We start from the raw sequence: 27,962 nt of genomic DNA, 5'->3' as shown, positions 1-27,962 counted from the left end.
CTGCCGAAAGGTAGCGCAGCCGAAGTGGCGCAATTCTTTGTCGAAAACATCCTGCTGCGACATGGCGCCCCAGAAGTCCTAATCACCGACCGAGGAACGACCTTTACAGCGGAGCTCACCCAAGCCATTTTGAAATAGTCAGACAAGGCACAGGAGGACAACGGCCTGCCATTCGCAGACGAATGGTCTTACGGAGCGGCTGAATAAGACCCTCGCCGACATGCTAGCGATGTACGTCGACGTCGAACACAAGACCTGGGATTCCGTCCTGCCGTACGTAACATTCGCTTATAACACGGCGGTACAAGAAACAACACAGATCACGCCTTTCAAGCTGGTCTACGGCAGGAACCCGACGACGACGCTCGACGCCATGCTGCCGCACGTCACTGACGAGGAGAACCTTGACGTCCGTACCTACCTCCAGCGCGCCGAAGAAGCCCGACAGCTCGCCCGCCTGCGGATGAAGAACCAGCAGAGGACCGACAGCCGACACTACAACCTCCGACGACGCTTCGTGGAGTACCAGCCCGGTGACCGTGTTTGGGTTTGGACCCCTATACGCCGACGAGGACTGAGCGAGAAGCTTTTGCGTCGCTATTTCGGACCGTACAAGATCATCCGACGTATTGGCGCACTGGACTATGGGGTCGTGCCAGACGGTATTTCGCTATCACAGCGGCGCCGCTCACGACCTGAAATAGTCCACGTTGTGCGACTAAAGCCCTACTACCAGCGTTAATGAACTTTCGGGCTTCGCGTAACTGATCTTTGGACTTTGTTTCTTTTTGTTGTTAGTTATGTTTAATAACTGTCCTTTTGTGTTTCGCTCTCTTATATTTGTAGCATCGGGACAATGCTTTTTAAGAGGGGGTATTGACACGTGTACTTATCTTTATCGGGCAACCACGTTTAGCCGCCTAACAAATGTAATCGCACAGCATGGGACGCGCCTGCATGTATCCGAAGGTTCTGGAAAGTTATAGATGCTTCTATCCGCTGTCTGTTGTCGCCGAGACTTATGTTGTCTGATTTCATCACCTGACGCGAATGGTGTAGAACTTTGTGGAAGGCACGCGGGTCCGCACGATTAGTCTGAAACATTCGACGACTGCTCTATAAAAGCCGACGCGCTTGACCCGCAGATCAAATTTTCGACGATCGCCGACTGTGCTCGCCGCTTTCGTTGTGCTATAAGTATCGCTTGTTTTGTGGGCACAGGTTCGCCCAATAAAAATCTAGTTTTGCCTTTCACAGTATTGTTACTGTGTTCTTAACGTCACCACTGCGTGACAATATGCACGGATGCCTTCTACAAAAACTTCGACAATATTCGGCGGCAAAGTTCGAGGACTTGAGCATTACGACAGCGCAGTTCTTGCCTCACGAACTGCGGGGGCTAGTTTCTCTCATTTTCAGGGGCTGGTCGACGACGCATGGGCGACAAGGAGCGGCAACGGGGTGAAGGTGAGCGACGAGACGTGGGTTGCGGATATTCACGTGAAGGCGTGCTTGTTTAGGGACCCGGACCTTGATAACGAGTACGGGGACGATCCATGTAGTTCTGCGAATGGGCGTCTGAGTAACCTGGCGTGGGACGCTGGCAGAATCGGGCGATATGACCAGGGCCACTGCATGCGAAACAGAACTGCCGGTTGTCGCGCGTTCGCCAGGGATTTGCAGTGTTGGGTGCAGCCCATGTTACGGACGGCTGAATCGGGGCTGCAGCATACGACACACCATGGCTAGGTGAGGGCTGTTGAAGCTGCTGCCGCTTTACTACCTCTGCGAAACTAAGAGGCGCGGCGACAGATTGTTGCTGAATGGGAACCAGGATGGCCTCAGAAATCTGTTCTTGGATGACGTGTCGAAGCACGGGAGCCAAAGGGATTGGTCGCTGCAGTTGCTGCTGCTGTGGGAGCTCCTGACACTGAGCAAACGGCAGGAGAGACAACTGACGGGCCACCTCCTCACTCACAAAATCTTTCATTTGTGCGAGAAGGTATGACTGGTCAGGCACGATGTCCAGTGCAGCGAGTTGTTGACTGTACGTCTGAGATGAACGTCGGGTGAGAGCCCGCTGCCTTCTCAATTCGTCATAGCTGTGGCACAGATTTACCACTTCAGACACTGTGCCAGGAGACTTCGCAGGAAGCATTTGAAAGACATCGTCGTCGACGCCCTTCATGATATGCTGAATTTTTGCACTTTCGCTCATTGATGCATCGGCGCGCCTGCAGAGATTGATTATGTCCTCAATATAGGCAGTAAAAGTTTCGTTTGGTTCCTGTGCCCGTGTTCGCAGCCGTTGCTCGGTGCGTAACTTCCGCACGGCAGAATGACCGAAAATGGCAGATATTGCCTCCTTAAAAGTGGGCCAGTTCTCAAATTCCGATTCGTGGTTCGTATGCCACAGCTTCGCCACGCCAGCCAGGTAAAAGTTCGTGGTACTCAGCTTAGCAGCGTCATCCCACTTGTTGGGTCCACTAACTTTTTCGTAGGCCGACAGCCAGTCCTGGTCTTCCGTATCCGAAAATACCGGGGGGTCTCGCTGGCGAACCGGGCCGGGACAAACGGCGGCCGGGAGAGATGGCGGCGGTTGGGCAGCGTCCTTGACATGAAAACTGTTTACAGCGCAAACACATGCAACCACAAAGTATAAGGGACAGGACACAAGCGCTGCCCTTATACTTTGTGGTTGCATGTGTTTGCGCTGTAAACAGTTTTCATGTCAAGTATGCACCAACTCGCCCAGAAAGAAGTTTTAATGGGCAGCGTCAGCTTGCATGGTCGAGTGCAACCTACGGGATCGAAGTTCCAGGGTGCCGGCGATGTGCGTACCCAGCACGATCCACCAAATGTAGGGAGGTTTATTGGACGTGTCCAACAAACAGGCGATAGCTCTTAACAGTAGGTCGGGAGAACAAGATGGTGGTGTTCGAGCGCCGATCCGCCGCACGCCGTTTGCCTTTCGCCAGCCGCAGTGCGGAGTTCCTATTGTCCCCTTCCCTCCTCTTGTGTCCGTGTCTGCACGCCTTACGCTTTCTTTGCATTCAGAAAGGATTTCTATATGCCTGTAGCTCGGTAATAGGAGAGGCTATGCTCGATCGCTTCGTTCAGCAGGCTCCGTAATCGGCATTTCATCGCTACTCATCATACGTAACGTTTTCGTGCTAGTGTGCTATGACGTCAATATTTTAGTTCCTCCGCTGTCACGTCATAACAGCCGCGCTAGCGATGGGTCTCGACCACGAGAAGGATCGATGGACTTTTTAGAGCTGAATTAAAATTCTCTTGCAATGTTTGCAGCATTCAATACCTCATTGTAGTTGTCCTCGCATACAGATGCAGCCTACAACAGGCTTTGTATAACCTCGAAATTTGGTGTCTCCACCCGTTTAAAAAATGTATTTGACGCTGTCCGTGACATTTTCCCTCCTGTATAACTAGAAATAAGCAGTTGTGTTCGTTTTACAATATTCCAGAAAAAAAATTGACACTCGCGATGCCTCATCACCGAAAAAGAAGAGCAACAGTTTGGCCCGAAAGGCGAAGCATCGATTGCGATAGCAAATCAGTGGATATCTATACGAAGTAAGGATATTAGATTTCTCTCCCGCATAGACTTGTAAACATTCGCTCACTAACTAAATTAACAGGCACGGCGTCACGCGATCAACCATCAACATATCTCACTGGAAGACCACGGAAACTAGCTGTCAAAACAGTGGAGCAAGGAATCAGGGCACAAGCAGTGAGCAAATTGACCGTCGTGCATCTCTCGCGTCAACGCGAACTAAACGTCGAAAGCACAGCGAATACCAAGCTATCGGCACTACGCGCACTATGCAAACATCACAGATGGCGTTGAAGATGAGTGCCGTGCAGTCGCGCACTTAGGCTTTGTCGGAGATCGTTTTCAAGATACAGCGCTCACACGGCCGCGCCGTAAGCAGCAGCCGTCAGAGAAAAAACGCCCCCTAGCCTCACCCCCGTGGCCCGCGCGGGACAATAGAGGGCGCGCTTCGGGCCCGCCTACTTATTAGCTCGAGCACGCGAGATTGAGTGGTGTTCGGCGGCTCACCCTCGCAAGCGTTCACTCGCACATACCGAATACGAAGCTCGGCTACGTTATTATTGCCCTTGTACTTTATACAGAACCTCACGGCGACGGCGCTGCCGATGGCAGAAATGCCCCTGAAGTTGTCCACATCATTGTTATCGCAATAAAACCCCGACATGAATAGGTTGGTCTGCTCGCAATATAGAGGTGAAGCGTCTTGGAACAGCCTATTCTTCCAGGTTTACTACTGCACATACTGCAATGTTTCTGTGTATGATTCAAATCGTTCGGCTTCCACTGAGCGCGGGCTCTTGGGGAGAGATAAAATTTATCTTTACACCTGTTATAGCGTGACGTCACATATCACTGCGCAGCCAGTGCGCGCATTCGTATTGTACGGGTCACGTGATCCCTTGTCTATGAAATAAATGGTGAAATAAATGGTCGTCCCTTTGCTTGTTGGAATACTGCCTGTCCGCTTTATTGCACTGGCGAGGAGGTTGGGATGTGCCCGCTTCTACTACCTCAGTACGGAAGCAGTATAATAGACGATCGGTAGTCGACGGCCACGGAAAAGAAAGCGGCGGCAGCCATGGCCCGGAACGGATGAAATCATCGGTACCACAGCAACGAGTCAACGCAGTCATCGGGAGAGCGAACGGATAAGTACACAGTCACTTCACTGGAAATGGCGCGACTAGGGAAGCTAGACGAGTACCACGAGAAGGATCAGAATTTTGAATCGTATTTAGAACGCTTTGAGCATTTTGTTACAGCAAACGATATCAAAGAGGAAAAGAAGCTGGCCGCATTCTTGAGCGTGATATGACCACGAATTTACGAGGTGCTCCAAAGTTTGGTAGTACCCGCCGTTCCTGGGGACAAATCCTTTCAAGAGGTCACAGTGCTGCTGAAGAAGCACTATAGCCCAAGATGTTCGGTCATCGCCGAACGTTGCAAATTTAACAGGCGAGCACAAGAGGAACAAGAAAGCGTCGAGGACTTCATAGTGGCCTTAAAGCGTTCAGCAAGGAAGTGCGATTCGGTCTGTTCCTGCAAGACGCACTGCGAGAGAGATTAGTGCCAGGCATAAGACGCGAAGAAACTCAACTTGCCTTGTTTGCTGAAGAAAATTTAACCTTTCATAAGGCGTGCAAGATAGCCTTAGACTGGGAGCAGGCTGCGCGACAAACAGCGTTACTGCATGCTGAAGGCAGGGAAGTGGTGCTGCATGCCATGGCGATAAGAGGACAGGGAACTGAAAAGTAATAGAAGCTTCGGAAGTTCAAGGACGTCAAGCGAGTCTGCGAGAGATGTTGCAAGGCGCATGCCGCTAGTGTTTGCTGGTATAAGAACGTCCAGTGTCACAGCTGTTGACAAATTGGCCATATACAGAAGATGTGTCCCAGTAAGCGCAGAGAACTAACGACTGCGAACTTGGTGCACTGCTCTGACAGTGACTCTGAATTAGAGGTGCACCATGTTATTAATACAGTCCATTCTGGATACGAAGTGCAAGTATACGTAGAAGGGAAATATATCTGCATGCAGATGGATACTGGAGCTGCAATAACCCTAATTCCTCATAGTCTTACGCTGAACGCATTTCCTCATATCAATGGCGAGCCATCGCGAGTCACCCTAAGAACATACACTGGGGAACCCGTTCCAGTGAAGGGCCAATGCAACGTTCTCGTTACGACCGGAAACAAGTCTTTGCGACTGCCAGTTATCATTGCGAAAGATCACTGCAAACACCCCCACTGCTGATGAGGCGAAATTGACTCGAGAGGCTAGGGCTTGACTAGAAAAGAGTTGTCTGTAAATGGAAGCGACGCTAGCAAAGTGGAAGCAGTGAAAAAGAAGTTCCCAGAGGTGTTTTCTAAGAAACCCGGAGTAGTAAAAAAATCACGAAGCAAGGATCGTTTTAAATCAGAACTGTACGCCTTTCTTTGGCAAGGCCAGAAACGTTCCGTATCTGCTAGACGAGATAACGTAGAAAAGGAGCTGAGGAAAGCTGAAAAAAAGGGGAGTTATACGCCGCGTGAATCAAACCAATTGGGAAACGCCAGTGGTTGCGATTAAGAAAAAAAATGGCTCGCTAAGATTGTGCGGGGACTACAAAGTGACCATTCATCCCGTCCTATAAGACCGACCACTACACATTGCCTCGAGCGGAAGACTTGTACTCTGAAATAGCGGGTGGCAAGGTGTTTTGGATCTTTCAGCCGCGTATCAGCAGATTCTGCTTACTACCAAGTCCCGACCACTGCTATCCATTAATACGCACATGGGACTTTCTGAGTTCCAGCGCTTACCCTTTGGTGCAGCCAGCGTGCCAGCCATTTTTCAGTCATTCATGGATTAGGTGCTCAAAGGTATACCGCACGTGGGGACGTTACATAGACGATGTCATTCGGTCGCGAAAAAACCTCACCTACTGCCAAAAGACGTTGGGACTAGTCCTGCGGCGGCTAATAATTACGATGTGACTCTGAAAGAAGAAAAGTGTCGTTTTTTTTCGAACACTGTGACTTATCTAGGTCAGACTATGTGCGCTGACGGTATCTACCCCACGGAAGAAAAGATAAAGGCGCTGACGGAAGCGCCAGAGCCCACTTGCCAAACGGAGCTAAAGGCTTATCTTGGCATGTTAAACTTTTACGCAAAGTTTTTGAGCAACATTGCCTGCGTGGCAGAACCATTGTATTGTCTGTTGCGCAAGGGCAAAAAGTGGTTGTGGACACGGGGGTGTAGCGAAGCTTTTGCTGCCACGAAGCTTGCCAAGAGTACTGTGCGCACCTTTTACGACGTAGCGAAATCAATTGCTCTGTCGTATGATGTTTCGTCGTATGGGTTGGGTGCTGTTCTTTTTCATGAGACTGCTGAGTGACAAGAGAGGCGAGTCGCGTTTGCGTCTAGGACACACATTAAGTGAGAAGGGTGAGCGGGAAGCATTAGCACTGATGTTTGGCTTGAAAAAATTTCACCGCTATTTGTATGGAAGAGAGTTCACTCTTTGCACAGACCATCAGCCACTGCTCGGAATATTAGGCCAAGACAAATCTGTGCCTACACTTGCTGCTGCTCCAATGCAAAGAGGCGCAATTACGTTGGCAGCGTACAGGTATAACCTAAAATACCGAAAGGAAGAAACGTTGAAGTGGCTGATGCTCTGTCCAGGCTACCACGGCCTATTGTAGTGGCTGACAAGCCTCCCGAGTCTCTTGTTTTTGACAGCATGCCACTAAAATCGGATGACATGGCTAAAGCTACCAGACGTGATCCCACCTTGTCTGGCCTGACGCACTTCATTCTAAATGGCTGGCCTTCGCAGAGCTCCGAAGAGTTGAGGCCATTTTGTGCACGTCGCGATGAGCTATCAGTAGAGCAAGAGTGCATAACATGGGGATCAAGGGTGATCATACCTGATAAGCTTCAGCTAATGGTCTTGCCTCAATTGCATGAAGACCATCCGGGAGCTAGCCGCATGAAAGCGCTAGCAAGAAGCTTTGTGTGGCGGCCGGGTCTCGACCTTTCGATTGAGAGCTACGTTCAACAGTGTTGGGTGTGTCAGGCCGTTCAGAACGCGGCTTCGCCGGTTCCTTTGCAGCCACGGAATCATCCCACAAAACCCTGGCAACGCGTACACGTCGACTGTGGTGTAAAAGGCAGCCAGGCATTGCTAGTCTTCTTCGACGTGTTCTCCAAATGGATCGAGGTCTGGCCTGTGTCATCCACTACTGCTAACAAAACCATTGGGAAGTTACGTAGCGTGTTTGCCGCCTACGGTATGCCACATGTACTTGTGAGTGATAATGGACCGCAATTCATTTCTCAACAGTTCTCAACGTTCTTGAGTGTGAACGGTGTAAGACATGTTTAAGACGCCGCCGTAGGATGCGGCTTCTAACAGAGTGGCCGAGCATTTAGTGCAAATAACTAAACGAGCCCTATTAAAGCATGTCTTGCATGACGAACTTAACTACAAGAAGCATTCCTTCCTGGAGTGCTTGGACAGCTATCTTATGAGTTATCGGAATACTCCTCACAGTACCAGTGGCCACACCCCGGCAGAATTGCTTTTGAAAAGACAGCCACGGGTGAAGCTCTCTGTTAAAACCATATTTTACGCGCTGCATGGGGGAGCAGCATCAGTGCATAGAAGAACACAATGATGTGTTGCATGGGGTTCCTCGATGTTTTGCTGTTGGGGACGCTGTGTTGGTGAAAACTGTGTGAGGTGAAAGAGTGTCGTGGGATGATGGTGTCGTGACGCAGGTTGTTAGTTGCGTTACCTATCTGGTGAAATTATCGCAGGCGGTGAGCTTTTCCGCATGCGGACCACATCGGAGCCCGCTATGCAAACCCAGGTTTCTCAAGCTTCTTGCCAGTACAAACTGCTCCTACAGCCTCGGAAGGCGCAGCTCATCCGTCTGTTCCGATGTCTAGTGAGCCAGTCGCCATGCCACCTCTAGCGGTTCCACGCGCGAGTCTGCCAATCATCCGCTTCCTGTATCTGAATCGCCCACGCCCGGAACAGCTGTCCCCGGCTCTTCGACCCAGCCAGACCCTGCATCTACAGCTCAGCTGCAAATTCGTCGTCGCAGTGCAAATGTGCGACATCCCCCGAACAGATACCAACCAGGTGACTTTCGGAATTAATCTAACGGAGAACAAGTGTTACAGCGTGACGTCGCATATCACTGCGAAGCCAGTGCGCGCATTCATATTGTACGGATCACGTGATCCCTTGTCTATATAGGTGCGCTGTGAAATAAACGGTCATCCCTTTGCTTGTTGGAATGCTGCCTGTCCGCTTTATTGCAACATCTCTTTCAAGTTTAATGCTATAACCCCCACTCCTATGCTTCCAACATGTGTGCTTCATGTTTGACATATTCTCGTCATGAGCGCTTTGTCGCTTTTTGACAGCGCGATTTTCTACCGTGCAAACAGGTTCCTGTTCCATACTGATGATGATTCAAAGAGCCCTCCCACGGTGGTTTAGCGACTATGGTGTTGCGCTGCGAAGCAAGAGGTCGCGGAATCAAAACCAGGCAGCGGCGGCTGAATTTCATTGGGGGCTACATGCAAAAATGCCCGCTTCCCGTGCATTGGGGCCACACTAAATATTAATCCGGCTTCCCCCAATACGGCGTGCCTCATTATCATATTGTAGTTTTTGCACGTAAAACTCCAGAATTCATTCTTGATCCAACAATATAGAATGCGAGGAAAGCTGTCCTTCCTAGTTTTAACACCAACACAGTGTACGTGGCCGTACACAGTTGAGTTCGCAACCATAAAGCTGTCGTGCTTGCGTGCGCGTTGATATAGAAAGCTGAGAATCTTATTCGCCGCGGTTGCTTATAGTGGCTATGGTGTGGCGCTGCTAAGCACGAACTCACGGTATAAAATCCCGGTTGCCATGGCCGGATTTCGATGGGGGCGAAACGCCAAAATACCCGAGTACTATGATTCAGGCGCACATTAAAAAAACCCCAGGTGGTCAAAATTACCCCGGAGTCCCACACTATACGGCGTGCATCACAATCAAATCGTTGTTTTGGCACGTAAACCCGATAAGTTAATGCAACTTTTTTACTGAGAATCTGAGTAGCGCTGAAAGAACAAGGACGTACATAAGATACAACACATGGGCCGTCATCCAAGAGTTTATTTCGAAAATATATACAATTTTATGTGGATCACAGACACGGCATGGTATCATGTGAGACTTGGCGCGGGTATGATACTATTAAGAAATTTCAGTTCCTAATCAATAGCGACCGGGCTGCCGTGCTCATACAGCTACCTACTGAATTTCGTAGACATGCTCCTTCGGTGCTCCTTCTCGCGTGTTATGATCTCTCTGGCTCCACCCATGACGCCGTAATGCTATAAAATAGGCGTGCACGCCCACATTAGTTACAATGAACAGCAAATCAGGTATCGGAAAATTTTCCTATACGTCAACGTTGTGCTCCCGCAGCCGGTAATTCAGGCACTGTCCAGTTTGGTCCACGCACTCAGATTCCCAGTATGGCCGGTAAACTAGCCTCGGACCGAAGAAGCTTCGATCACGGGTGGTGTACCTCCTGCCTGAATCGAACGCCAGGCCGGGCCACGTTGTCCGAGCTCTCGGTGCTGGCCACGGGGCCACCCGACTCGACGTGCTTCCGGTCGTCCGTGAGGGTGGCCGAGCCCAATCCGCTGCTGGGGTCGTTGCTCGGGTCGACCGCCAGTGACACCCGCTGCTCCCCCGCCGGCATGCCGTGGCTCCACAGAACGCTGCATTACAGAAGAGCAAGGTGCAGGGGAAGCCTTACCATAGTGGTTGGTCCTCGTACTGGCTTAGATTAATATAAAAAAGAAACATATATACTACCACAAAGGTAAGCTACTGCCATTACTTAGTTCCGAGTTATTTCCGGTCTGTGCCTAGTAACTGTTCTGTCATCTTTTAAAATTGCGATGTTTTTCCGCTATGCAACCATATTACTTACAACGCTCCGCATAACTATGCTGTCACCCGCCGGGGTGGCTTAGTTGCTATGGTGTTGGGCTGCTAAGCACGTCGTCGCGGGATCTAATCACGGCCGCGGCGGCCGCATTTCGATGGGGCCGAAATTTAGGCTTAGCTTTAGTTTAGGGGGTTTAGGTTTAGGAAATTTAGGGCGAGATTTAGGTGCACAATAAAGAACCCCAGGTGGTCGCAATTTCCGGAGTCCGTCACTACGGTGTGCCTCATAATCAGAAAGTGGTTATGGCGCGTAAAAGCCCATAATTTAATTTTTTTAACTATGCTGTCTGTGACTCATAGCTAAATTAGCTACTATAGATTGTTTGCAGAGATGTAATAGTGGCTGCCACGTTCGGGTACCATAATGTAGATAAGCTGCGTAGACGAGAGGTGTGAAAGCACGACAGACGCGTGCTACGCCAAGCGACAAATGATTAGTAACATAGGTAATCCTGAGAAAAACGGCTACCGTAGAAAGGCAAAACAATGTACGCGTAATATGGTGCACTGACGTCACCGTCGCCACCGTGTTCGGGTACTACCACGGTGACCGGCTGCATTCAGGGCGTCACGTGAGAACTAGCTATAGTGAAATAAGTTGCTGCTCTTGAAGCCCCTTATGAACCCATTCTTCAACAGGCCGTCATTTGGTGGGCTTATAGGAAGCGTAATATCGACAAAATGGAATCAGTTTAAAAACAAACAGTCCCATTTTCGCATACGTCTGGGGAAAACTGGGCAGCTTTTGGGCATTTTATATGGCGGCACGTCGATAGATATTGTTGTATCGGCCGATGTGTCATAGTGCGGGCTACACACTGCGCAAGCGTGAAGTTTTCTTTCTAACTCGCTATGTCTCCTTTCCATTCCCCCTCTCTTCTGGATTACTATATAACCACCCTGCTGTTTACAATAAACGCCGGTTTTTTACCTGTCTCGTTCCCAGGCGTGTACGTACGTTTCGTTCCTGCCGTGGCCTAACGGCCGCGACTGTGTTACAGTGGCGACGAGTCAAGACGACACCTACGCAGTCAAGGCAGACCCAGACACCCCGGCCCTGAAGACAGCCGTGCCAGCGATTTCCATGGCTTTCCAGATGCTCCCGAGCTTCGACGAAAGCACAGATAAGTGGAAGCCGTACTTGATCAAAGTCGAGGCGTATTTCGAAGCAAATGGCATCGTTGAGTCAAGTAAGAAGAGAGCACTTCTTGTGGCTGCACTGAGCACGCAGGCTATTCAAATCCTTGCCGGAAGGGTGGCTCCCCGCGCGCCAAACTCATTGAGTTATGACGAAGTTATCAAAGCCTTGAATGAATACTATGACCCTAAACGGAACGAAATTTCGGAGAGCTACAAATTCTTCAGTCGTTGCCAATTGAAAGGAGAATCTATTGAGGCTTTCCTCGTCGAGATCCACCGCATCGGAGACAACTGCAACTTCGGCAGTTGCCTTGACAGGATGATCAGACACAGGATTGTCTGCGGGGTACGCTCAAGTCCAGTACGGAAACAGCTCTTGGCAAAGAAAGAGCTCAAGCTAGAAGAAGCCGAAGCGACAGCAATAGCGGCTGAGGCCGCGGAAAACGATGCGCTAAAGATTTCCTCAGAAGTAACGCCACTATTGAAAGTGCAAGCGCGACGCCGGCCAACACCCAGAGAAAGCGCCGAAAATGCAGCGTGTCGGCAATGCAGTAGATGTGGAAGCTTCAAACATGACGCTAACAGCTGCAGCTGGGCCAAAGCGCGCTGTTATCACTGTGGTCAACGTGGACATCTCGCAAAAATGTGTCCCAATCGCCGCGACAAGCAACTCGGGGCTGCTGCACCTGCACCTCGTGGCCAAACATTAACAGTGCAGGAAACCACATCGGAAGATTGCTATGAAAATGCTCATATCTGGACTTTGCTGTCGGCGCGAACGAAGTGTCTCGAGCCGCTAATTCGCCGCACGTTCAATTAGGGAGGCGTAGAACTGGCCATGGAAGTAGACACGGGATCACCAGTATGCGTCACAGCGCGACAGGTTTTCGATAAGCATTGCAAACACTGGCCAAATTTGAAGCCTTCACACCTGAAACTTTCGTTCTACGCTGGAAGGCTGCCTGTGTTAGGCGAGCTTCGGTTAGCTGTTGCGCACCAAGGTGTGTCAGTTGAATGCGCGCTCATAGTACTAGACTGCACCGGACCAAGCCTGTGCGGTCGAGACCTGTTAACCCTGCTGGATAGGGCTGGAGTTCCGGTACTGCAAGTCAGTAAAAAAAGAAGTGCCGGTGACGGGAGAAGCCATCAGCCACATCAACGCCTTACGCAGTAACTACGAAGATGCCTTCTCGGAGGAATTGGGCTTGATGAAGGAACCCCCAGCCAGCTTTGTGCTCAAGGACGGTGCGGTAAACACGTTTTGCAAGGCGAGACCGCTTCCGTACGCGCTCCGCGACAAGGTGGCAAAAGAGCTGGATCGGCTAGTGTCGCTAGGCATAATATCACCCATAAGATATTCGGACTGGGCGACGCCCATAATACCAGTGCTTATAAAAGATGGCACAGTCCGGATTTGCGGGGATTTTAAGGCCACCTTAAATCATGCTTGTGCACTTGAGCAGTATCCCCTTCCGGTGATTGAAGACATGTTCGCGTCTTTAAGCGGTGGTGAAGTTTTTAGTACACTCGACTTGAAAGATGCCGACAACCAGGTGCCACTGACGAAGCTTCACGCAAGCTGTGCGTCATTAACACGCACCAAGGCCTATTCTGTTACAACAGGCTGCCGTTCGGCATTTCCTCTGCTCCTGCTATATTTCAAAGGAAGATGGATACCATTCTAGCGGGCCTGCCTGGAGTTCAGGCATACTTAGATGATGTGCTTGTGTCTGAAAAGGCGGCAGACAACGGAGCTCGGCTGAAAACAGTGTTGCAGCGGTTTCGAGAGCATGGCGTAAAGCTGCGATACGACAAATGCAATTTCAGCCAGCTATCGGTTACTTATCTGGGACATCGTATCGATCGTATCGGTCTTCACCCGACGGAAAAGAACGTGGCAGCTATCATGAAAGCACCGAGCCCTCGTAACGTGAGCGAGCTGCGTTCGCTTGTCGGAATGCTAACATTTTATTCAAGGTTTTTGCCGAACATGTCAAGCGTGTTGTCCCCGTTGTATCAGTTACTAGAAAAGAATGCGCGATGGCAGTGGAACCAGCCCCAGGAAACTGCGTTCGCCAAGGCCAAACAGTGTCTCAAGAATGCCGAAGTGCTTGCCCATTTTGACCCGTTAAAGGAGCTGAAACTGGAGTGCGACGCTTCCCCACACGGCATTGGCGCAGTACTGTTTTACACAGTAGGCAGCGTCCACAGACTGATCGGATTCCGTTCAAGGACTCTCACGAAAGCCGAACGGAATTACTCGCAGCTGGAGCGTGAGGCGCTGGCGCTCGTTTTTGGGGTGACGAGATTCCGAGACTATCTGTTGGGCCGTGAATTCACCTTGGTTACAGACCACCAGCCTCTCCTTGGATTGCTAAGGGCCGACTGCCCAACACCATCTACGGCTGCAGCCCCCATTCAGCGTTGGGCCCTCTATCTCGGAGGATATTGCTACAAACTTCAGTACACTCCCGGAAGACAACTGCTGAACTCGGATGCCCTCAGCAGGCTTCCGCTGCAATTGCCCGGTCCCACTATGGAGCCCCAAGAGCCGCAAGAGTACGTTTTTTCTTTGGAAATTCTGGAGGAAGGCAGTCACGACACGAGAGCTGAAGGACCTTACAGCCGTCGACTCGACACTAGATCGCGTCAAGCATTACGTGCTACGTGGTTGGCCTAGAAGCTCGAAAGGCCTTGAGCCGTGCCTGGCGGTATTCTTTTACCGTCGACTGGAGTTGTCCCTGGCACATGGGTTAATTTATTGGGGCCATCGAGTGGTTATACCTTCCTGTGCGCGAAAGCGATTACTGCAGCTGCTGCATGAAACCCACCAAGGGTCTTCGCCGATGAAATCGATTGCGCGATCGTTGTTTTGGTGGCCAGGCCTAGACCAAGAGATTGAGGAAATGTCGGCTCAGTGCAAGAATTGAATCGACAATTTGCCCATGCCGCCAGCCGCTCGACCAGCAAGCTGGCCACAAACGTTTGGGAAGTGGTCTCGCATCCATGTGGATTTTGCCGGACCGATAGAAGGCAAGATGGTGCTTGTGCTAATCGGTTCGCACACCAAGTGGATAGAAGCGCTTCCTCTGACGCAAGCTACCAGGACAGCCACAATTCACTCTTTGCGGGACATATTCAGCAGATTTGGCGTGAGCAGAACGATAGTTTCCGATAACGGAACACAATTCACTAGTCGTAAATTTGCAACATTTGTCGAGAATAACATGATGTCGCATGTTAGGACCGCCCCCTTCCACCCGCAATCTAATGGGGCTGCCGAAAGAGCTGTCCGAACAGTAAAAGATGGTCTTCGGAAGTTGAAGTAAGGAAAATTGGAGCACAAACTAATGCGGCTACTGCTCAATTACAGAAGGACGCCCCAGAAGAGCGGGAAGTCGCCATCACAGATGCTTCGCGGATACCAGATTAGATCGCGCCTGGATACGTGTTTCCCGAAGGGTAGTGGAGACGCACCGTTTGATGACCACGAGTGGCTGCCCCAGCTAGAGAGCCGTGTGCACGTTCGCAACTATGGGGCAGGAGACAAATGGATACCAGGACATGTGACATCTACATCTGGGACCCGAATGGTTACAGTAGAAACACCTGGAGCAATTGTCCGGCGGTACGTGGACCAGGTGCGTCGTCGGCCTTCAGAAACGCAGTCACCCGGCACTGCGGAAGACGCATGCCCGGAAGGCGCTACAGTCAGGCCAGAGGAATCCGCGCCACAGCTCGATGTGAGACTGGAAGCATCTGCCTGGCCGCCTGCAGTTGGGGATCATCATGCTGACCCCGCCTTCCCGGAACTTCCGTCATCCGGAGCAGTAGTGTCAAGCGAACCCGCTCAAGTCCTTCGACGTTCGACGAGGACGAGGAGACCGGTTGACCGATTTTAGGAGGAAGAAGTGTTGTATCGGCCGCTGTGTCATAGTGCGGGCTACACACTGCGCAAGGGTGAAGTTTTCTTTCTAACTCGCTATGTCCCCTTTCCATTCCCCCTATCTCCTGGATTACTATATAACCACCCTGCTGTTTGCAATAAACGCTGGTTTTTTACCTGTCTCGTTCCTAGGCATGTACGTACGTTTCGTTCCTGCCGTGGCCTAACGGCCGCGACTATGTTACAGATATATTTGTCTACCGTGTCCACGGCGGCAACACAAGACCTTACGAAGCTCAAGAAATGTTTCTGCATCCCCGTGGAGTACACACGTTTCAAGCTACGCAAAAAAAATACTTTACATGTCTAGACTAACGGACAGGCTCTTACGAATAGTCATAGAAAACCGCTTGCGTTAGGTTACGCTATGCGTTAATCGAATACAGTAAAAAAAATTTATTAGGGGATTTTACATGCCAAAACCATGGTCTGTTTGTGAGGCATGCCGTACTGGCGGACTCCGAAATTTAGACCACCTTGGGTTCTTTAACGTGCAGCTAAACTTAAGTACACGGGTGTTTTCGCATTTCCCCCCAATCGAAATGCAACCGCTCGAATACATTTCGTTTAACGTACAGCAACGGAAACAATAGCACAGCGGAAGCAGGCATAGCGCGAGCTCCATTTGCTTAGTCACGTCGAACTTCGTCAAGACAAAACAGCGGATTGGCTCAAACGTGTTGCTTTTATGCCGACCCTCTTCGTAAGGCCTACGCCTGCAAGAATTACCGTACAATCTCAAAACTTGAGCGGGTTGACCGTTCATAGCAGGGAAATTCGGGTGGTTTGGGACCAACCGGTAGCTCAATGCATTCACCTTTTGCCATCGTTACAAGCGCTTATTGAGCAAAAAGGAAACCAAACGTCTCTTGCCAATGCATCTCATCAACCATAGCGACAGCGCACCCATGAAGACAATTCACACTGAAGCGGGAGTCACAGGTATCACCAGGTTGACAACGCTATTCCTTAGCATACATGAGTATTACGTCAACGCCAGAAAGACTGAAAAGCATTCTACATCAAGAAAAATTACAAGAGTTACTTTACCAATTTATTCTGCCCATGGAGAGCACATTGATACAAAAGAAAAGAAAAATGAAAAACAAACTATGGAGTATTCTTTCAGCTACACCTAAATAAACCTACAATACCCCATACAGTTTCAAATCAAATAATTAAAAATTCATTTATTTGGGGCCATATTGGGGCCATTTATTTGGGGCCGAGTATATTTGTGAAAGAAAAAGCAACTAAATTATTGATTTATTTGAAGATGTAATTCAGACCCACAAATGGATTTCTATGCTTCGGCAATTGGCGTAAGAATGCCTCACAAAGCGATCTTTCTCAAATGTAATCTCCTAGTAAACCTAGCGAGTATAATAAACAATGTATTTGTAATTGGCAGCTAAGTGCCCACAAGTCAAATCTCGCTCTAGCTTAGCGAAAACGCTACTACGAGATATCCGTTACGTTTACAGCACCTAAATTCAGGTTTTGAGGTGCTAAATTCAGCGCACCACAAATGATACGTTGTTCTTGGTGGGGATAAATAAGCAGTATACATTAAGATTGCGTAATTAATTCCCAGAAATTGGACAAGGTACCGAGAGCACTTACCGTGAACATAAAGCTACTTCTTTCTTATGTAAGGCACTCGATTACGTCTGTTTTCTTAGATGTTCTGAAACCATCTAAATAATGAAGCACTAATCCTTCGTTGACACATTCGCTGGTCAATCGAGAAATCAATGCAACCATGCATTACCGTCCCCTATGCCCCCGAAAAGGAAAGCATGCTAAAACACAGGGCAACGGCATTAAAAGTGTAATGGTTGCTCTCACTCTTGGTAACGCTGCGTGATGACGCTGCAGAATGCGAGCAGCACGATGGAAAGCATCACAAATGCCACGATGCACGGGAGCAAGTACGCCGCGAATATCTTCCAATGCGTGTCACCTGCATGTCAGTGGAGAAATGAATAAGGTGTATGCGCACTTGTTACTGAAGTACCCGATAAACCAAAATATGGGTCGACCCCTGACTTTGACTCGACGAGACGAGTCACAACGTGCTAAAGACCGCTATATGAGATGAGGGGCGACTTTAGCTGTGTTTCTTTCGGGAAAAAATCCCAACCTATATTCCGGTATACATACTCTAGTTGTCTCATGGTTAGTATGGTGCAGTAGGACGCGAAACAATTTCAGGTAAGACGAGGACAGGAAAGAACTTTTCTTCCCTGTGCAACGATTTTTTAGCAATGCCTTGTTCTGTGGTATTCCTTTCCTCGCTTTTCGCGCGCCATCAATGGTCAGAATAATGCTTCGCCTGCGCTATCATTGAGATCAGCCGGCCGTAAACAATGGATGATAATAGCGACATAGAATCGACTGAAAGCTAGAAAATTATGGCCCAGGTCTCACTTCCCATTGTTTTGTGTCCTATCACCCGTCAATAAGGACAACGCATACAAAGCTTCTCACGAAAGGCCACAGAAGCGTAGCCCCTTATATCAGAGCATCACCATTTGTCGACGCGCATTCTTTTTACCAATTCTGCGCTGTAGGGGAAAAGAAAGAAACAAAATAGCACCGGAAAGTTAGCTGCAGTTCAACTGGTACTGCTGCTTAGCTAACGTTACACGGGTTCACTTCAGACTGCGCAGCACTGCTACATATGGCTGCATTACTTAACGTGCTACCATGTTTCACGAGGTGTTAGACGCACCGCGTTCCATCACCAATGATGAAGTAGCGGTGTTTCATTCTTATTTATACCTGCAGCCAATAACTAACACTCCGAGATGATGGTCGGGCTGGTGATGGAAATGGTTTTACAAATATATGTGCTAATAGCCTACTAACTGCGCAATATTTTGCAATGAAACTGTCCTGAATATAGCAGAATTCCATAGAAAATGCACAAGGTTTATTCCTCTTATCTCTCTTTGCTTTGAAGACCAGCAAGAAGAATTCCTAAGCATTTTCTGCTCAAGAAGCCTAATAACCATGGTGCCACAACGAAAGGAACTTTACGGCGGGAATATTTTTTATCCCAAAATGAAAGAACACTAACATATATTTCCTCTCACGGCGAATTAAATCGTACCATTATAGAAGCAGTGAGATGCACACAAGAAAGGTTAAGGTTTTCGTATTCAACCCCACACAGTTGCTTCAGGCGGCAACTGGACTCGCTAGAGGCCTCCGCAAACCCCGACGTTAGGTTGACGCAAGTTATTTTGCACACTTCAATGTCCAGTCTCTTGGTTCGAAGCTTTGTTAATGAGCACAAGCTCACGTGTGACTAGCACCGCGATATCAGACGACCACAAGATAAAGGCACACACGAGCGCTGTGTTCATTTATTAGTTCCATCTGACTCCGATGTTCGTCTAATGGTCGTTCAGGTATGGCTGCTACTGACACTGCTCAGCACTGCATCGAGCATTTTGTGATTACTTCCACATCTGAACTCGTAACGCAAGGGAAAGCTGAATTGAATGAATTGACGTGGTCTCAGTGGAACCCAGCAACGAAATAGGTAACTTTAATGAAAATAGCGAGATATCATAAATAGTGTCTCTTTCGCAAGGTTTCGTAATTGAAAACAGACAAGCACGGTGCGTAGGCCATCAGCTCACAATCTTGTCTACAAAGTGTAAACACGCTGCACGTCGCAAGAATAGCTACAATTTCAAACAAAAGCCAGCGCACGATTTCCTTCGAGGGAGCCCGGCTGCCTGCGGAAAAATTAAGGTGACAAGTATGCGCGCCTCTATGTAGTGGCGTCAGTGAGGTCAGCGGCATCCTATGCAGTAGCCCACCACGACCCTCGCCCCTGTACCCCTCTCCCTGCTCCTCCATCCACTCGTTCCAAGCAACGAAGCATATTTTTACCTTTATGACTTGCTTCAGCGTAGGATATGTTCTGTAGCTAACGACTAGTTATTTTTATCCCTTCTTGAAATGGGTCCAAAGTAACGAGTGCACCACGGAACTTCCAATCAAGCAATACATCACATTGAAAGTGCCTATTTTCATGTTTATTCTGTATTAACAGGCCGAAAACCATGAATGTGCCATTATTTTTTATTTCAGAAAAGAACACATCACAAAAAATAAACAGATGCTCTACGAAATATGCACTGCCTGCGTTGTCACCGATTATGGCATGTGAAATTGATTATTCAATGCAAAGGATGCAAAAGGCCATGCTGAGCAAAAAAGGAAGAGAATGACCATCGATATAATGCAAAGCGATTCGCTGGTAGGTGGCTACCCAGCATCGACTGGAATTATGCGAAGCGTTACCAGGTTATGGTAACTAGCAGAGAGGGGAGATAATCGTGGCTGGCCGCGCGTGGCGCTGAGTGTCAGCAGCAATTGATGATGACGTTAAGTGGTGCTAGCGCGGCTTCGTAGATGCCTGCCTACGAGTTGCGCTGAAGTCAAGCGTGCAATCAGGACTCGATGGCAACCAAAGGTCAGTGGGACGCCTCGAATTGGGCGCTGACGAGAAGACTACAAATGGAGCTGCGCAGGATGATATCGGCTGGACAAGTTTTGAAGAGAGGGAAGCTCACAGTAAAATTAATTATGGACAACGACTGAGGAATAGGGAAGAAAGTAAATGGGTTGGGAGAGGGTTCAGTTATTGTACCGGGAAAACATTGATTCACAGTGTAGGAAAAGAACCAGAAAGCTTACCAGCAAGTATGCAACCGATATACCGGTCGCATACTTGCTGGTAAGCTTTCTAGTTCTTTTCCGGTCGCATACTTGCTCGTAACACAACATTGCAATACTCATTGCTGGTAACAACATTGCAATAAAAAAAGTTAACCGCAATCTCAGAGAGGCTGAGACAATTTCCTGGGTGGCGGCAATGGAAAAAAAAAGCCGCCCATGAGTAGCTACTAAAGAGGTAAAACCAAAATCAGTAAAGAAACAATTTATGATAGCTCAAAGGGAAACTCATTATTTTTCGAAGCATGTTCTGGATGCCGTAGAACACTCCATTAAAGGCGAGAAATAAGAAGGAACAAGAAACAGGTGCTTGCTGCACTAAAGCTAGGGAAACCATGGAGCATGTCTTATTAGAATCTGAAGACATCTGCCTAGTGGTCCCTTTAGGCACCTCTGGTTTCCTTTACGCCTCTGGGTCCAGCGAGAGCAGGGGGAGATTAAACATGTCCGCATTAGACATTAGTAAGGCACGATTGGAAGATTGGTGCAAGAAAAATCGGGAAACGACAAACAACGGAGGCGTACAAAAACAAAGTTCCCAATAAAGGTTCAGAAAGTTTGGTTATGGGAATGCTTCGTGTCTTTTTCTCGTTTTCCTTTTCTCTTCTTTCGTTAACATACGTAGGACATTAGACAATATAGTAAGAAGAGCTTGGTGGCGCAGCCGACCTCCCCGTTCCAAAGGGGACGCTCATAGCATCTACCCATCCATACATCCATCCATACATCCATCTATACATCCATCCAGATGCCTGTTTACGAGTGCAAACACAGTAGCATGCTGTTGAAAAGCTGAGTCTTCCGCCTTCTTGGCGTCTGGCTTCGTGTCAGTTTGGTTAGAAGAGTTTCGATGCACGCTCAAGACAGGAGGGATAAGAACCTACAAGAAACACTGGGTTACAACAAACATAGCACAGATGAAGCTAACAGGCTTAAAAAATTCTATACACTGACAAGGCTACATTTTCTTGCGAAAGGAGAAATTGAGGCTGGGAAAGATAGAAGAGAACGAATTCGCTACTTCAAGCTTCATCGTGTGACATATGCCCTTACCTGGTGCGTTGTTTCCTTATTGTGTTCTCACGTTTCATGTTCGCTGAGCTTATTATAGGACAACAAAAGTGAGTTCATATTCGATTTCGTTGGGTTTTTGTACCTTTTCTTGGGTGCAAGATTACAACAACAAACAAAATTCACGCACCATATGTCCCCGCGGTCAGTGTTCTTTAATATGTGCAAGCCTTATAGAGTTGGACAATGTTGTCGAGATGTTATCGGTCTAGCAGGCACTGCATTTCGAACAGACGTTCATAGTACGGCGTTGTACCTAAGTAATCAATGGAAAAGGCAGTTTAACTAAAAGTACAATGTTTGATAAACAGGCATGTGGGTTAGTCCGGTGGCACAAAGAGGATCAAGTGAATTGCTACAAATAGAATTAGTGCCAGTTACTATGCCACCTATGTACAAATGTATAAAAGACATTATCTCTGAGAGGCTCTATCTCGTAAGCGTGAAAGTAGATGCTTGAGACATGCTACTTCTTTTGGCCGCTTTTTTATTGGCACCTTGTGGGATCTCTTTACACCACACAACGTCTAAAATAAGAAAACAACAATATCAGATTCGGCTGTTTATTTTCAGGTCTAGAGCAGCAGACAGAAAGTAGAAGCTTTATATGCTCTATTGTTACGCATCCCGAGCGCAAAGCAATCGCACTGCATCTCTTACACTTTGTGCCTGTATTTTTGCGTGCCCTGCCAACGTTGCTTTCATCTTTCTTTATTGTTTTTTTGCAAAATGGTGACGAGCGCCGGCCTTCACAGCGCACTCGGCCAGCACGTCGAGTAAGTAGGTTGATCAAAGTACCGCCCACAGCGCCGCCCTGCTAGCATGATTTGCTGCTACTCTCCGCGTCTGCTGGGCTCAAATGCTCCCACCTTCACTCCTAGCCAGGAGAACCAGGTGGACAACGTATTTGTGTGAGATGAGCAGATATGCGTCTGGTCTGCTGCGAGCATGTGTGACGACAGCAGCATGACGAAGCTGTCGACGACCGTGTGACGCCGACGCCACGATTTCAAGGGCGCTATAACCTAAAGCTATACGAAACTGTTTCCATCGCATTTCTGCAACTAGCCATGGTAAAAAAAAAGAAAGAAATGACCCGCTACTCACTTACCACGAAATCACCTCCCACTATCGAAAAGACAGAATAATTCCCGCTGCCGCACGCCAAACTTGAACGCACGCAGGCGGCCGCGTCTGGAATGCTGCAAACGGACTCGTATCCATCCCGAGGCCTCCTAAGTAACTACGACTCAGACATCCCGGCAAATTGCCCAGGCTGCCCAAAACTTTATTGCTCACTCTCGCACATGCTATGTAAATGTACCGAGTTACCAAAGGGCCTCTCTCCAGTGAGCGCGAATGGAAAGAAGCCCTCAAAAGCCCGGACCTCAAACTCCAAGTAAAGACCGTCCAGAGGGCCCAAGAATTGGCGGTGCGTCACCGGGTTCCCGTCCCGACTTGGGCGTCGCCTACGGTTTCGACCCGAAGAGCTCCCAGCGTAGGATCTCCAACGGCTTAAAACTCCTCAGGACTTCAATAAAGTTCTTGACTGACTGACTGACCGCCCCTTCCAGTCCATGAAGTGGGCAGAACAGCGAAGCTGTGTTAGTTACACCGAGTGTTACAATACAAGCGAAACTTTGCAAGCAATGTGTATTGTAAATGTCGGGCGCTCAGCTGGGGGGGGGCGGCTCTACGACGACAAGGCCGTTTATGAGCCAACTGCCGCGGACGCTCACGGCAGGCAGCTTCTTGCTCAGGAGTACGCACCATTCGTGATCTTTCCATAGTTGTAGATGGGATGGAATGTGCGGGCCCACTAACCCAATGCTCCGTACATTGAGCGCAAGGCCCACCATTGGAGATGCGGACACTGCAATCGTTTTGATGACTGCTTGGATTTATTTGATGGTAGACGTGGATGCGGACACTTCTAAGTGCCGACAGAAGCGTCGACAGTCAGTGCCGAAGAAGTGCCGACAGTCACTTGCTCCTAGAACCACATTTCAAACGCTGGGCGCTGTTTGCTGGATGCAAACCGCCAGTTTAACATTTCTTTCTTTCGTGGCAGGGTGGAATCAATTGTCGATAAATTCAATGCCGGTCTGGCTCGATCGCCGAAAATATACCGTGTAACAATAATATAAGATTCGCGTATAAGATAGCATTCTCACACGGGAAAAGGGGTCACTCCAACGCCTTTCCCCCTGCTGAGGTCTTCTAACACTAACTCCTGTATTCAGAAATGCAACTTCAGTTGAAGCCCATGCTTGACTTGATCTAAGTGACGCCTATTGTGAATGCGCCGAAGGAAACGCAGTGAGCTTCTTTGGACACGTTAACGCCAGGCATCATCTAAATCAAGTCAAGCATGGGCTTCGACATAAGTTGCATTTCTGAATACCGGGGTAAGTCATGTGGCCTCTTTTAGCGAAGTCCGACAACGAAGGCACAGGGTCCGCATAATTAGCTTCGCTGTAAAATTTGTCGGAGCACCATCACTTCGCCTGTCTGTCACGCGACGTCAGAAAAACTGCAAAGTTCCCGACCGCTTTGACGTATACAAACAGATTATGAATGATTAGAATGAACAAAGAAAAAATAATTTCCAAGTCTACACCTTTATCACCATTAGCCCTCCGCTATTAGTCTAAAGATTTAGCGCTGCGCTCACATCACTTGTGTGTCACGTCATGTAACAAAACAGGGAAACCTCACCATGTAAGAGTGACGTGTAGGCATTAGAGATGCATTACTACTCCTAACAAGACCGAATAGTTTTCGGAATAGCCATTCCAAAAGGAATAGAAGATGGGTGCTTGCCGATCGCTCTCCAACTGCCTGCTCATAGCTGCTGGGGTTATTCATTTTATGCGCTTATAATGAAAAAAAATTTATGGGCAGCCACAGCCAAGGTCTGGGCGCAATTCAAGGCAGTGAATCACTCCGAGGTTGCTCCGGGTGTGGAGCAAAGCATGTTAATGTAGCATCATGGCGGGCGGTCACAAAGCGCTGGTTATATGACACTGGAACTGCGCTACTTTTCGAACGTGCAAGGCTCCGCTACGGCAATTTTTGGCAAATGAGGTGGAAAAACCGCAGATTTTGTTATTACAGGGGACACTATGTGACGACCCTAGCCTCTCCGGCTTGAGCACTGTGCCAGTCAGGAACGAACGAAGGAGAGGACTAGGCACGATTATATAAAAGAAATCTAGCCTTTATTGAACATCTAATCCAATCTGGACGGAGTAAGATGGAGGCCCTTTTCGTGGAGGTTATACCGCACGGGCCTCTTAAGAAGAGAGTCTTTGTACTTAATGTCTATAGTCCGCCGTGGGACTAGAGACAGACGTTAACTCCCTGCTTAGGAAGGTAACGTCGATAGCCAAACACTTTCCCCTGATAGTTGCCGGGGACCTTAACGCAACTCATAATGCGTGGGGCTACGTCAGACGGAGTGCAGAAGGAGAGAACCTGGCGAAGATCCTGGGTGATCTCGCGTTTACGGTAATCACGGGCCCAGGGTTCCCCACTAGGCTGCGCAGGTCAGTTGCTCGAGACACAACGCCTGATTTGGTATGTGTAAGGAACGTAGGTAACATAACGTGGGCCAATAAGCAGGAGAACCTGGGCAGTGACCACTTCATAGTTGCGGTAACTTAGGGTGGACGCCCGACTGGCCAGGGTATTCGAGTCACGGACTGGGAGGAGTTCAGGAAACTTAGGAAGGAGTGAACGAGCACATTTTCCTCGTTTGGCGAGGCTATGAACTGGCTAACGCAGGACGTAGAGAGGGCTACTAAGGTAGTACAAATGGAAGCGGAGGCCTAAGAATGGATCCCCACCTAGCGCACCTGTTGGCGCTCAAATCGTCAATTCTGATGAGGTGGAAAACACAAAGGTCAAATCGCAGGGTGCGGAAGAAGGTTGCGAAGCTTAATAGAGAGATCGAGAGATATTGCGCGGAGCTCAATAGGCTACACTGGGACGAGGTCTGCGCGGCAGTAGACGCGTCCATGCGCTCAGGAGAGAAGTGGAACCTCCTCAAGCACCTCCTGGGTGACGCGCAGACTAAGCGGAATCAAAGGCAAACACTTAGTACAGTCACACACCGGCACAAACAGGAGGAAAGTACTGAACAGTCACTGTTGAAAGCGGTCGCGGATAGATACCTCCCCATATGGCCGACGCAGGAAGAGGATTATCCGCAGATCGAGTGTGCGACGGTCGAGGAGTTGTACGCGCCCTTCACAGAATAGACGATCAGGGCGGTGCTCTACAATTTAAACAGCTGATCGGCTCCGGGTCTGGATAAAATTTCTAACAGGCTAATACGAAACCTGTACGATAAGGCAGTGGAACTACTAACTAAGGAAGTCAACCGGGTATGGGAGAGAGCACAGGTGCCTGACGGATGGAGGTAGGCTATGGTGACATTCATCCCTAAACCAGGAAAACCTCTTCATTTGGACAACATGAGGCCAATATCACAAACCTCGTGCATAGGCAAGGTAGTGGAACACGCGATTTTGAACAGGGTTTCCTGGTACATAGAGCGCAGAGACCGCTTCCCACATAATATGGTTGGATTTCGGCACGACCTATCGACGCAGGAAGTTATGCTAATGCTGAGGAAGCAAATTTTTGATAGCGGCACCCGGGACGTGAGAGGGAATCTCGCCCTGGATCTCACTAAGACGTTCGGCACAGTGTTACATCGATACATTCTGCAGGCCACGGCCGGTATTGGCCTGGGAGTCAAATTCCAGGCCTTTGTCAGGTCCTTTCTCATGAATAGAACTGCTACTATTCAAGTGGGACAGATTCGGTCAAGCCTGTACGGATTGGGGGCTCGGGGTACCCCTCAAGGATCAGCCCTCTCGCCACTGCTCTTCAATATAGTCATGAAGGGTCTTTCAGACGCCGGTACCAAATCGAAAGAAGGTATCACAAACGGGTGGCTACGAAGGTCGGCACGCACAAGACACGCCGATAGAGAAATAACAATATTAATTAAATAGTAGACACTCGGTGAAAACTGGCAGTTAAAAATGTCTCATTTTTTTATTTCTTGGCATGTAAAACCAAAAACTTTCAAAGAGGAGCCGAATATTGTGAATACACATTTTGCGACCACATAGCGTAGGCAGACAAGCCGATGGCCAAGTTAGCCGTGGAATGAAGGCCCAGGAAGGCCAGTTTGTGCAGGCGGGTGTCGGTGCCCTCTGTTTTTGTTATAAGCTCGTGCAAACTATGATACCTCGACGTGCTTATGCGTTGCTGGTGCTGGTGTACGCGACGCTCCTGCGTTAACTCCTGCTCCATTTGATAACAGCAAGGTGAGAATTAATTAGCCTTAGCACGCTACGCTTCAAGAAATTTAGGCTTAGGGCACACCGGCCGCTTAAGCTTCACTTCGATAGCAGCGGTGACAGCGGCGGAGCAGAAGGCATAATCCCTGACTGTTGCACATTGCAGATTTGCACCTACTTCAAGGCGTCACTGCGACAGCTTTATCCGACGGGCAGGTGGGACTGCGCAAGAAGACAGTGCAAGTCCACAACAAAGAGCGGCAGCGCACAGGCTTCGTTCATCGAGTCCTGACTGCGCAGGCTGGACGACGGAATACGTGGCCACCCCTGGCTATAAAGCTACCGCTGTTTCGCGGACGCATCATTTGGCAGCGGTGACAGCGGCGGAGCAAAAGGCATAACCCCTGACTGTTGCACATTGCAGGTTAGCGAACTTTTCAAATATTCTAGAAGTCTAATAAGTGTAGTTTTGCTGTCACCGCTGCCACAAAGTGTGACACTTTTGTTCGTTGCTGCAGTCATTAGAAATGGCTAGGGATCTTTCAAAACAGTTACAAGAACTCAAAGACGAGCTAAGGAATGAATTCAAAAACTTAAAGGAATCTCTTGACAGAAACATGCGCGCGGAAGAAAGAGGGTTCCGGGCCGATATTGATGACACGAAGCAAAGCATGAATTTCATAAGTAAAAGCCTTGACGATGCTAACCAGCGACTTGATGCTACCTTGACCGAAAGTAATTCTCGTAAGAAAGAAAATGAAGTGCTGCGGCAGCAAGTTCGATCATTGGAGAGGGATCTGGCTGAACGTCAAACCGGTCTTGTGAAATCGGAGCAGTACTCGCGCAACAGAAACCTTGAGATTAAGGGTGTTGCGGAAACTCCGAATGAGTGTTTAACCGATATCCTCGCTAAAATAGGTGCGGCCATCAGTGAACCCGTCTCCGCCAGCGATGTAGACGTGTGTGGTTGTTATCCTTTGTTTAGCAATGTGACGATTCTTGGTAGGGGCAAGGGCAAAGAAGAGCGAGAAATCTTGGAAGCGTACTACATCAGTTTATTAGGTGATGACTGCGTTAGTACAACCTCGGTGCGCTTACTTGAAAAAGAATTTGAATTTCTAAGTCGCTCACGATAGAAGCGTTTCT

At 48.9% G+C, this 27,962-nt stretch overlaps 1 protein-coding gene and 1 pseudogene across 1 annotated transcript in view; one reads left to right on the top strand and one right to left on the bottom strand.

The window, feature by feature from the left end:
* Nucleotides 1–27,962, bottom strand: part of LOC142586142 (uncharacterized) — an 89,129-nt gene that overhangs the window by 54,437 nt on the left and 6,730 nt on the right. The window contains exons 4-5 of the mRNA XM_075697395.1: nt 17,524–17,638; nt 10,162–10,357 (exon numbers count right to left, since the gene is read on the bottom strand). Of these exons, the coding sequence (XP_075553510.1) occupies nt 10,162–10,357; nt 17,524–17,638 (311 nt within the window). The remainder of the gene's footprint in view (nt 1–10,161; nt 10,358–17,523; nt 17,639–27,962) is intronic.
* Nucleotides 4,752–5,332, top strand: LOC142584499 (uncharacterized; annotated as a pseudogene).

This window comes from Dermacentor variabilis, chromosome 6, assembly GCF_050947875.1.
Source record: "Dermacentor variabilis isolate Ectoservices chromosome 6, ASM5094787v1, whole genome shotgun sequence".
Taxonomy (NCBI): domain Eukaryota; kingdom Metazoa; phylum Arthropoda; class Arachnida; order Ixodida; family Ixodidae; genus Dermacentor; species Dermacentor variabilis.
Note: the sequence above shows the minus strand (reverse complement) of the source record. Positions and strands in the feature narration are given on the sequence as shown.